The sequence below is a fragment of the Marmota marmota genome, unplaced genomic scaffold, assembly GCF_001458135.2.
Source record: "Marmota marmota marmota unplaced genomic scaffold, marMar, whole genome shotgun sequence".
Taxonomy (NCBI): domain Eukaryota; kingdom Metazoa; phylum Chordata; class Mammalia; order Rodentia; family Sciuridae; genus Marmota; species Marmota marmota.
The window spans coordinates 27,923,403-27,936,678 of NW_025999968.1; the positions used below are offsets into that span (position 1 = coordinate 27,923,403).

A 13,276-nucleotide genomic window follows, 5' to 3' on the forward strand; every position below is an offset into this window, starting at 1 on the left:
GAGAGAGAGTAAATGGGGAGTTTTCCTTTAAAGAAAAAATGTGAGCATTTTTTACTGACAGGAAACTGAGAAATGTAAATATTCCAAGAGATGAAAATATCTGTTTATTATATGCCTACATAAAATGCAGGACTTATAATAAATTTTACTTTTTGTTTCCTTTGAAATGTACATAAAGAATTCTTCAAATGTAAAAGGAAAATTCTAGAGTATTTTAATAATGTCAGACGGAATCTAAATCTAGTAAATTGAACAATTTCATATTAATGCAGCCAAATTCTACGTAGGCTACAAAAGTGATGTGATATTAATAATTCAGGTTACTTGTAGAAGAACATAGTCACATGCAGAGGTACAATTTCAGCCCAAACAATAAAAGAGGCAGAACAAGGAAACTAAAATTTTCTGTCCAAATACCATGACTAAACTTTGCTATGGTAAATTAATCAGCCCATCATCTCTTCTTCATAGCCCACATGACTGATGCTAACAACTTCAAACTGCATCTACTATTATTTTGAGGTAGCCAATAGGAACTAGAGTTTCTCAGAGCATTCAGGGTCCAAGTTCTAGATATAGCTACTTCAATCCCCTTGTGATGTCATGTTCTCTCATGATACTAATCATTACCTCTTTCATGTCTGCTTTCAAGGCTTGTTATAAATATGATCTCATCTGTAAAGCAGTCTCTGTTCCACAATGATTTAGTATCTTCTTTCTCTGAACTTGCAAGTACTTTGCAGCCACCTGTATATACACTTCTTTTTTATTATATCACCTCTGTGCTTATGTATCTATAACACCCTATAAAACGTAGGCTCAATCTTAAAGATTAATATGACTTCATCTTTTAAAACATCAATTTGCCTTGGGACAAGTATAGTCTGACCCAACCCTTCATTAGAGTAGCTCCCCTTTCTGGATGTACCTAGAAAGTTGAAGTCTGATTCCTGGTTCCTCTGTGAAGACTTGGTTTGACCATATAAATCTCACCCAATTTTCCTTCACTGTTTGTGTTGCTACAGTAACATTTTAACATTTGTTCTAATTTACATAATCAGTTTCATGAACTCTGCTTTTTAAATTCTCAATAGTAATGAAGTACACAGTACACACAATATACATCAAAACTCTGAATAAAATCAAGATGAAAACAGTCTATTGTATTAATTTGACACCAACATACATTGTATTTTTTTCCCAAAGAACTAACAAGATGATAAGAACAGAGAAAATGTATTCCATAATATAATTCTGTGCTTTCTCAGAGCCCCTCACTGAATTCAGCTGGTGCTTTATAAATGTGACTACTGATAACAATGTCAGTAGATAGGTAGTCTATCAGTTTTTATAATATGAGTCAGTAACCAACCTTTATACATGGTTAATCCCTATAAAAAGTTGCCTGCTTCCTCTATCATGTGTAAGATGATTTTTAGCAATTCCATCGAAGAGTCTTAAAGTCTAAAAGATTATTAATAAAAATTAAAATGCAGCATCATGAAGAATCTTATATTCTGAAAGCGGATTTTCCATGTTCTTAAAACTGTTAGAGCTCTGAATCATATCATCCCATTAAAATAATAGAAAAGTGTCCTTTTCTTCACTCGCTAATGAAAGAATTCAAAACATTGTAACCACATTTTGTTATTGGAGCTTATTAGAGCACAACAGATCCTGTATAACCTTGTCAGAATAAAATCAGTTTCAACAAGCACTGTGTACAATAAACTGCAGAGTGGTACAGCACCTTTTTCCCAATAACGAGCTTTTCAGGTTAAAGGTATGTTCTGTTCTCTACAAACGCAGTGTACAATAATTTCTAACTTGTCAACCTGTTTTGTTTTGTGGCAGTTTCTCTTTTTAAAAATGGCATTCAGAATGGATTTTCGAAGCAAAATTAAGTCTAAGGAGCCCCAGAAGCCCAAGCTTCTTGTTTCCCTCCAAAGACTAGTGTTCAAATAGGGAGAAAAACTGTTACCATTTAGTCTGGAATCTATAAGTCTACCTCTATCCTGCTGCATGTTACTAACCTGCCCCCACCCCAGGGGGTCCCAGGGTAATCAATACAAACCAGGAGTTATTGGTGGAGATGCATAAGGGTTAGAACATGTTGGATAACAAGTACTAAGGTAAGATGCAACATTTTGGTAGAAGGCACCTCACCTTAAAAATAATAGGGCATCCTTAACCTTTTTACTGTGAATTCCATTGCTGTTGCAAGCAATGGTAAGAGGAATATTTACTGGATTTGCTTTTGCCAAGGCAGAGAAGAAGGACACCTACTTGCTACCGTTATGCTCAGCTACATGTAGCAGCCTATTTGGATTCAAGCATCAAAATGAATAACACCACAAAGACTCTTTTTAAATGACAACCTCTGGTTTGATGAGGCTTCAATTCACCATTGCATGTACCCTCCTCAAGAACCATATAGTAATGTCATCTGCTTCAAAAAAAAGAAACCCTTTTCAAAATAAGATCAAAAAAAAAAAATCCCTTTTTCATCATTCTGGTAGCTTCCACTGGCTTCTGACACTAAATGAAATCTTTAGTAATAATAATAATAAAAACTGCCTTCAAAAATGAAAAGTGCTATAATTTTCAACTGTAGGTGGCAACCAACAGTTCTATGAAATTACAAGAAAAGTTTATGAATAAAATCAATATGTTATTTTTAAAAAAAATGCATGCATTTTTCTTTTAAAATACTTTTATTACATTTCAAACTGGTAAAGGTAAAGTGAAATTTATGGTAGGGGAAAATATCTTTGATATGAATGATCCTCTATCAATTATTTGCATCTATTTCAATATGTGAGCGCTTTCCTAAAAGCACTTAACCTAAGAGTAGATGAGATTATTCTATGGGAGAATATCACTTCTATTCATTTTTTAAAATACTTAAATCAAATAGCAATATACAAAGCAAAAATTTTATGTAGTAGAAAAGTACTGAGAAATCCAGATATTTGGATGTATGTTCTGTGATGAAGTAGCTGAAAAGCATTTTGTATATCGTTTAATCTTCATACATTTATGCTTCCTGATCTAAAATCGAGGAGTTTGTACCTAGTCAATTATATAAATCTTTGTGAGCCAAGTTCATACCAGTGGTAGATTATAGTTGATCTTCCAAAAGCAAAACACCTTCACTCCAGAAATTATAAGTGCAATATTATTTTTCACATAACTTCAAGAGATAGAGTCCCTAAAGATGTTGTTCTACATTCACAATGGAAAAAAATAGACTCATATGATGTCTTATATTATAAATAATATAACTCTCTCAAATTCAAGATAATCTGTGTGTACTTGAAAAAAATAATGGTAACCTGAATGTGTTAAAAATGTTTATATTGCTGTTTTCAGATACAAACTCACTCTTCCTGTCAAGTCACCACCATTTAAATATAGCGTGCTTATAAGTAGAGCCTCTCTTAAGCTTTCTTGCTTGACCTTATTTTTTCCAGTGTTCATTTTTCATTCCACAAAAATACTTGCTTGAGTCATACTAGGTTATATATTCATGTCACTGTATAGATTTATACCATGCAACTTACTAGAAATACTTCCATGTTTATCTCAAATATACTTATTTAATACATAAATTTCATCAAAAAGCAACAGCGGCTTCTGGTACCCTGAATCAAAACTGAACTGGACTACCTTTTTGAAGAACTATCCAAGAAATATAAAATGCCACAATAAAAGATATTTTACTATGGCAAATTTTCACTTCCTTATAATGGCCATATTTTAAATAAAAATAATCCAGAATGTTTATCACTTTTTATCACTATTTCCTATGTGAGAATTCATTTACCAAATGATTATCCTAAATTAATAATATTTGGGTTCTCATCAAAGTGTAAAAATTGTCATTGAATCAAAATGAGAAATTAATACCCAGAAACTTTTTTAGTGAATCCTAATTTTCACATATGTGTTTGTTGATGACTGCCAAATGGAAAAGGAAATAAAATGCCCAAATATGATATTTAATATTATAATCCCCAAACTTAGTCAAAATAAAAAAAGAATGTGAGAGTGTTTCAAAGATTATTATTATAAATTTGCCACCCTATAATTTAAGAAAACTACCAATGGTAATTTGCAGGTACTTATGGTGTTTGACTATTTATCCATAGGCCCACTTAGACGTCTCCTTAGAAGACAGTTATCTCCTAATGTTATGCAGAATTTCGAGTTAGCACCTATTGAGCTCCACTTTTTACCATATCTTTCCTAGTGTCTGGTACTCTCTGGAGGACTCTGTTGTTCTTAGGTTTAAAAACAATTATTTCAGCAATGAATTCCTACTGAGGGGGGAGTACAGAGAAATTCCTAGATTCCAAAGCAAGTACATAATATGTTGTTACAACATTTGTGAAATCTAGTTTAAGAAGCTACAAAGCAAGTTTTACATAAATTCCATATCTTCTATTTAGATATGTCATTGTTTCTGAAAACTAATGCTAAAGATATTTCCCCCATGGGCTATTTGCATATCAGGTAAATTCTCTGGCAAATGAGCCAATTCATATACATACATTTAAGTTGAAGAACTCTGTACAGTTTTGTAAATTTCCACCTTAGCCTTATTTCTCCATAAACAACAGAGAAGGCCAGAGTGCCATGGTTTCTATCCTTGCATTTACTTTATTATACACTACAACTGAGAGAAAAGATTAATATCAATAGAGCCAGAACATATTTTGTTAATGGTGAAATGAAGATTTTTTTTTTCCCTTTCAACAGTGGTCCACTTAGATGTATAGAAACATTTACTTCAGAGTGGTACAACTGAATGGAAATTTTACTCTGGAAGCTCTGAGACCTTAATTTATCTACTTTTCACTCATCTTAAAACAAAGAGATGGATTTCGGCATCAGCTCCAAGTTGAGTATGACCACATGTGGGCACCTTTTTAAATGCTTTATAAAGCAAACACTGCTCCTGTCTCCACTATTTTATTCCATCCCACTTCTCTCTGCAGAGTTCAACAGCATATTCATCCAGTCAGAGGTATGCCTTTCCCACAGGCATCAGAGCTTTCCCTACTTATTCATGTCCAGAAATGATATGTTTTATCTGTGAGATTAAAGAAAGTACTGTTTTAAGAATGATCCAACTAGTTACTGCCTGGAAACTCTCAACCAGAGATGAGAGCAGCAACCACAGGGCTCTTCCATTAGCACACTGTTTGTTGCTCCATATGGATGTCTTTTCTGTCCTTTTCTTTCTACAACATATATTTTCCATTTATGCTTCTAAAGGAAGCTGCTCCAAAGGAAAAATGCTCATTATGAGTACACAGAATTAATTTACCAACTGGTAGGTCTGTTTCTCTGTGAGGGAACAGATTTTAGCTGAATCCCTTTGTAATGTTTGCTAGGCTGTGCATCTGTCCGTAATTCAGGTCTTTCTTTCCTGCTCCCCACCCACTTATAGGAACTCAAAGATTCCCTCTTGTAATTCCATCATGATTTGTAAGTATTGCTTTGCCTAATAGTACAACTAAAAAAAAAAAAAAAAAAAGAAAAGAAAGAAAGAAAGAAACAAAACAAAACAAAAAACTCATGTGATCCAGTGCTTCTAAATATTTTATTTCTGGATAACTATAATAGTAGATGCAAGATGTCACATGAGGCTGCTATCTTTTAGTCTAGCTACACATTTGCCATGAAGCACAGAAGTACACTTTTCATTTTATCATAAGAAGGATACGTATTAGTTTCAAATCATTGCTAATCATGAGTTGAATTTATGAGCAATATATCCCTGTCATGGGGATGTACATATCATGATAATATTTGATTAGTTCTATCATGAGAAAAGTTTAAAAAAATTATTACTTTATGACATTACTTTATGATATTTGTAGTGTTTCACAATTATTAAGCATTCACCTATGTATGCATTATTTGAGCAATTTAAGACCAACTACTATAATAACACTAAAACAATAATATTTATTTTCTGCACAGCAGTCAAATATTTGGAAGAGATGATAGATGGATTAGAAATGTTTGTTTCAGTGAAAGAAAAGCTACCCTTCAGGAATCAATTTGCTTTTCCAACATAGTAAGCAAGTTATCTGCAGTGGAGAATTAGCACCCAGGACAGAAGAGGAGCCTCGATTTACCGAGTTTGTGAAAGATACATGTCTAAATAAGCAACAAAGCTTGGAAGCTGGACTGGGGGGCCAGCAGTCTATTATATCTATGTGTTTAGCTTTTTAACTGTATTTTTTTACTTTTACTACTAACAATGAAATCTGAGTAAAATTAAGGAGGCAGTCTTATTGATTATTAAAACCTGGAAAGCTTTTTTTAATAGTTTGATACCTTTCACTAGGCCAAAACACAGACATTTCTAACAGTAATTTTCTCTTACAATTAAAATGATAAAGCTCCAAACATTATCTTTATGGTGATTCCTAGCAACTAACAATAAAATGTGTTACTTCTGAAGTGTATATGTGTTCCTTGTGAAGTAATTTTCCTAAAAACTTAAAAATAAGAAATATTGCATTCCTAAGCAGTGTTCATTTCAATTGACACATGACCAAACAAACCATAAGTGCAATATGATATTTTAGAGATATCAAGTTAGCCACTACAATAAACTGGCAGTACAGAAACAGAAGCAAATTTCAATAGAATTTCATTGTATACTATTATAATAAATATCATAGTTTAATTATTTCATACATATTTAAAGATGAAATTTGCTGGAAAAGAAAAATATATTTTTAAAAAATGAGAGCATGGAAAGTTGTATAATGAATAATTTCACTCATACGCAAAATAACCAGAATTAAAATGATGAACCAATACATTGTTTAAAATCTTCTTCATACAAGGAGAGAAATAATGAAGTAAGAAAAAATAAATTAGATCAATGATAAAGACATTTAATATTCACATTGGGCTACTATGGTAATAAGAAGGGGAAATTTGAGTAGGGAGAACAAACATCGTGAAAACATCTCCTGGAATATTCTACATCAGCTCTATCCTAACTTTCAGAGACAACTTGAGTTCTCCATTGAAGCTCTAACATGATTCCTGCTCTGCTAGCCTACAGTCTGGACCTGGCATAGATATTGTAGCCACTACCCATAGACCAGAATGGTACTGCATATTCCCAGTATCTCTGTCCATTTTCTATATGCATTTGAAGTATTGGTTATGAATTTTCCTAACATGAATTTAAAGGGAGGTAAAGATATTAAGAAAATTGAAAAAGAAGGTTAGGATTTAAGAGAGGCTGATTTGCATTTCTCACTCTATATAGATACTATTTCTCAAAATTTTGATTCCATATTTCCAACACTTTCAAAAAACATTACTTTTAATCCATTTATTACAAATATATATGAGAACCTGAACTTCTTTCAACCACAAAACAAGATGAGCCTAAGGTCATTGGTAATTTCTTGCAGCCACTCCTTGTACAACAGTAAGCATTTGCCATACTGTGTATAGTATATGGATGTAGATCTGGGTAGTCTTTGCTTTGGGAGAAGATATATTACTTAAATTCTCTGAACTTGATGTTGTGTTATAGAAACAAGTCTGATTGTAAATTTTGTCCTATTCTAGAGATTTTTGTTATATTATTGAATTTTTAAGATTTTTTCCCTATTAACTAGTTAGCAAAAATTTAGAAATTTATTTCTGTTCAGTAGAATTAAATTATAATCTGGGTACCATTCAGGGAATATTTAGGCAATACATTATTTGCATCTCTTTCTAGTTGAATTGGTCTTAATATAAAAAGACTATTGTTTTCTGCTGCCTTTCCTATCCTCTACTATCCCCCCTCCCCTCCCCTCCCCTCCCCTCTTCTCTCTCTACCCCCTCTACTGTCATTCATTTCTTGCCCTTGTATTATTTTTTCACAGACACTAGTATGGCAATATGTAAATCAATGGATGTGTAACTGATGTGATTCTGCAATCTGTATATGGGGTAAAAATGGGAGTTCATAACCCACTTGAATCAAAGTGTGAAATATGATATATCAAGAAATATGTAATGTTTTGAACAACCAACAATAAAAAATTAAAAAAAGACTATTGTTATTTATTATAAGAATAGAAGTTAGATATATTATAAATGATTATACCTGGACTGTACTGAATTCTTCCATTTATGATGTATATAATTTGTTTATGATTGATCCAAAATCTCTGTATTACCATTTTTAAAAATTTTAGACACTGGGACCATAATCAGAGATTATAATCATCTGCTTCATTGTGTGATCATCTTCCTATAATTCTCCTATTTGTTTTATTATTTGAATGCATAACTTTTCTTAAACATCTTAAACTATAATTTCCTTTATTGTCACTCACATTTGCCTCTTAAGGTCATAAGTATTAAGTATATAATTGGGGAATGAATGAATTATTCTTTTTGTCTGAATTCTCTAAATATGAAGAGCAGCAATGGAACAAAACACTTGAAAACCATTAGGGTTATGGATGGTGATTTCTAAATAAATAGCATGATAAAAGTGGTAAAGAAGAAACATTTTATAAAGAAGAAAAAAAATAAAAACTACTATGATCTCAGTAATTAATCAGCATAACTATGGCTACTAATTTAATAGATTAATTTTTCCATTGCTGAGATTGTTAATGAATAGTGCCATTATCTTTACTAAGGGATCCTCCACAGAGCAAATGCTTCATAAATATATTTTGTCTTGCCTGTATTTGAATGTTCACTTTTGTTAGCTTTTTCATTGATGGTAAATTTTAGACTGGCAGTTTCAAATTACCACCTCTATGTTCCTAATGTTGAAATTTTCAAATGTGAATAAGAAGGGGGCAAAACCCCTGCAGCATACATAAAACAAAATGTCAGCACTATGAACAATTAGGTGTAATAACATTTAAATAATGCAATTCCACTGACACCCAAAGAATAAAATCCAACAATTAGGATGGCCTCTAGACAGTAGAAGATTTCACAGGAAAGTGCTAATTCTGCTCAGACCTCCATCAAGTTAAGAATCAATAGAACCTAGGCAACTGTAGTAGATTCAGACACGAGTCTCAGTTCCTGAACAAAAACCCTCATGCTAGAGCTATATTAAATTATCACAGCTAATGTAAAATCAACCTTGGTGTAAAAGCTAAAAGGGTAAAGTTCTCACAAATGATCGCTTATCACTCCATTCCGAAATGCATACAGCATTCATTATAGATCGCAATGCCACTCAAATTTCATCATTTAGTAGGTTTTGAAACAGCCAAACCATTAACAGAAGAGAGTAGCTTTTATATTTATACAATCAGTGACTAATGAAACATTATACCCAGTGTGCAAAGGGGAAAAAACTTTATTTTTGTAATGAACCCAATTGGAGCCCTTTTTAAACACAGTGTAATATGGTTTCACTGTTTCATCGAGCCTCTCATTACTTGTGTCAATAATCCTAGGTAAACTACTGTTGAACTTCACAGCATTTATTTAGCAGCATGAATAGCATTAATCTATGGGGTGCTTTTGATGAATTGTAGTTCAAGAAGCGAAGCCAAAAATGACTTCTTACAAAATGCTTAGAGAAGTATTTACTAGAAATATGTCAACTGCCAACTACCTAAAGGTAGCTTGGCTATTTAGAAAACCATACTGTTGGCTAGCTTGCAAACACTGGGAAAGCATAAGAATTTTCCCTACTTGAATTACTTGAAAAACAACAAATGACATGCTTTTCATCAGAGTGTATTATTTCTTCTGTCACTTCCCTTCTAATTCTGTATATATTTATGTTGTATTGCCTTCAATACAACGTGACATGTGATACAACATGCTCCCAGGCTCTGAGAAACTATTAGGTGAGAGAAACACTTAAAAATTTTTGGGTGAATCAGTTAGGCTATACTTAAGTGACTGCATGGTCTGAATATCCAGGTAGCACAAACTGGAAGCTGCTCTTGGCTCCCCATCAAAGACTCTAACTTGACCTTGACTCACCCAATGGTATTACCTTCTCTGGCAATAAGGCTGGGAAGGTTTGTCCACAGGAGCTAACTACATTTAATTCCAATTTATCAGTGTAGTTTGATTAAGCTAATCTTTTATATAGCTGAATTTTATACTATTCATGAGATACCAGAAATTAAACTCTTAGATCTTTTGGATGTTCAAGATGTTTATACAGGGAGAGTTTATTCACTGTCTGCCTTCATTTGCCTACCATGAAGCTAGTATTTAGAATTGAGAGATTTTATACACTGAAGGAATTCAAAAACAGATAATATTATATACTGACAATATGTAAGTTTCTTCAATTTTTGCCTGTATCATAACAAAATAAATACCTGGAAAAATAGCACAAATTAGTTTACTATTTTCCTTAAAATTAATTAAAACTCTTTATTAAAGACTTAGGCTTGACTCCCACCATTCTTTCTTTTTAATTTTTTTTTAATAGAGAACTAGCTAATCCATGTTCTATACTATACAATTATAAATATGTATTATATAATTGGATTCCTGGGAAAAGTATTGAATAAACATATTCTCTCCATGATTTCTAAGATCCACTGGATTTATTAAACCATTTTGTTTTATTAAATGGTGGTTCATAATTTTGTAATATTATATGAAATAACATGATATTCTCAGAAAATTTCTCTGGCTGAAATATAAAAGGTTAATGTTACATTCTCTAAGGACTCTTTCTCTGGAGATGCACAATGTTCCCTAGCATATACATTAACCGCCGAGAAATGGTATAATAAAGAAATTTGTATAAATCTATTTATTACAGCATTTTTTAACCTCATAAAATGTAGTTTCATCTAATAATATGTTAAATTTGCCTTATTAACAACTCATTGTGACTTTTGAAGTTTGATCAATGAAAAAGAGTGATTTTCTTCACTTTTGGGTATTGGTATTTTGCTATATTTATACCCTTTGATATATACAAATGGTGAGATAAATGAAGTCAAGAAAATCAATGTCTGTAGATATTTCAAATTATCCTTCACAACATTTACTCATTAATATTCTATTCCTCTGTCTCTGCTGTATCTCAATGACATACTATTATCTTTTGGGCAGCCAGTTATAGTGATCAAAAAATATATATTTTTATGATACTACTACTGAAACTAGTTTAAGAGAAATAGGATAATTCTGGATTATAACTAAAAGCATTTATTTGTAAAAATTTAGACAATCATTAATATAACTTATAAGTCATCACCAAAAATTAAATAAAAAGATTTATGATAAAGCTTTTCACAAAAATAACTTCATTTTTAGTGTATGCTGTAATTTTATATTAATTTGTCTGTATTGGAACATAGTAAATTTTGGACATATTAATACTTACGAGAAGTCCTTCTGAAAGAAAAAAGAAAACCTGTTTAATTTTATCCTACAGATTTTGAAAAATTTAAATAGCTTTTTAGGTCATTCATTTTTTTTACATATCATATTGTCAAAAAGGCACTCACCATGTACAATGAGGACATACTCTGCGCTGCTTTGGCCGATGGTGTTTGTGGCTTCACATCGATATGTACCATTATCCGTTTTGTTCAGGAAAAGAATGTTTAGCTCCCTACCACTCACAACCATTCGATCAGGATCTGGTAATTCTCCACCATCCTTTGTCCACAAAACAGGTTCTGGCCTGTTGGATTCAAACATGCATACAAATTGGAAAAAATAAGAAATGTTGAATATTCAGGAAATTAAGCAAATCTGGTAATATGTGGATACTCATTTTATGAATAATCATTTGCTAACTTCTATAAAGGGGCAAAAAGAACCATCATGTACTCATTCAAAAGATTTGAAGGTATGAGAAACATAAATAATTCTACTGTACCAGTGTGTTAAAGAACTAATTTGTTATGTTATTGTAGCAGTCATTGCTGGTCCCCTGCCCAGGTCCTGAGCCCAGACTCTGCTGGTATTGGCATTTTAACATTTTAACATAGCCTTGGGCAACAGAACCAAGTCCTCTCCCCAGGTTCTAACAAAAATACCTTTTCACTTGGGGTCTCCATTGAAACCACCTAAAGCTTCCCCTTACCTTGTCCACTTTTCTTATTCTCCTAAAGAATTTTATGGAAAATTTGTATTTAATAACATACAGCCCCTGGCTGCATTTGGCCAATAATGGTCCATATGTACAACAGAGATTTCTTAAGATTTTATCTCCTGGAGATGTCATGGCAATTTTATAATGTGTTTGAACTCATATGTATTTTTTGACAAAATTTTGTAAAATGGATAAAACTTATGAATGAAATATAACAAATACTGGTAATACTGTCAAAATAAACAGATCAGTAATATGATGCAGGAACTGTTCATCAAGTGTTTAAGACTAAAATCACTTGGAGGATGTGATATTTTGATATAACAAGAAATACATATTTTCTCTGCCCCTATTTCCTGACATAGTTCTCCTGAAACCCCTATAGATAGATGTGCTAGGAAGATATTTTGTACAAAGATTTGGTCTTTTTCCGCAGGTCTTGACGCTGCTTCTAAATTCATAGGAATTTCCTAGGCACTGGGAATATTTTTTGTTTTAATGAGATGCTCCTAAGACATAGTCTAATAAAATGCCTTTGGAGGGCTTCTGGATCCCTTCAGAATGGGAGCTAAATAATTCAATGGTTGGAACTTTCAATCCCATCTCTGTCCTCTCAGAAGCAGAGATGGGTTGAAGTTTCAGTTGATTACCAATGTCCAATGATGTAATCAGTCAGACATATGTAGTAAAGCCCTTTAAAACCCTGAACTGCAGGGTTCAGTGAACTTTTGTATTGCTTAACATATGGATGGTCCTGGAGGGTGTCATGCCAGGAGATGACAGGGAAGCTTCTGCCCCTCGCTATATACATTGCCTTATTCATCTCTTAATCTACTTTTCACCTGCATCCTTTGTAATGAATGGGTAAGTACAAGTATGGTGTTTCCCCAAGTTCAATGGAAAGACCCAGAAAATTAATGAAATCCAAGGAGGGGTCATGGAAACCCTGTCTGTAGCTGGTTGATCAGAGAAGTATACACAATAACTTACTATGTGCGATTAACCTGAGAATTAGGGGCCACCTCCTGGGACTGAATCTTAACCTATGGCATCTGAGTCTTTCCAGGTAGAGAGTGTCAGAATTAAAATGAACTATAGGCCACTCTGCTGATTATCCTGGAAGAACTAATTGTTAATTGGGGAAAAAAAAACTGCCATATACATTTTGGTGACCAGGTATGAATTTTAGTA

At 32.7% G+C, this 13,276-nt stretch overlaps 1 protein-coding gene across 4 annotated transcripts in view; it reads right to left on the reverse strand.

The window, feature by feature from the left end:
• Positions 1 to 13,276, reverse strand: part of Cadm2 (cell adhesion molecule 2) — a 1,008,835-nt gene that overhangs the window by 82,719 nt on the left and 912,840 nt on the right. For all 4 annotated transcript variants that reach the window (XM_015478645.2, XM_015478644.2, XM_015478643.2 and 1 more), the window contains one exon: positions 11,493 to 11,671. In XM_015478645.2, coding sequence (XP_015334131.1) covers positions 11,493 to 11,671 — 179 coding nt within the window. The remainder of the gene's footprint in view (positions 1 to 11,492; positions 11,672 to 13,276) is intronic.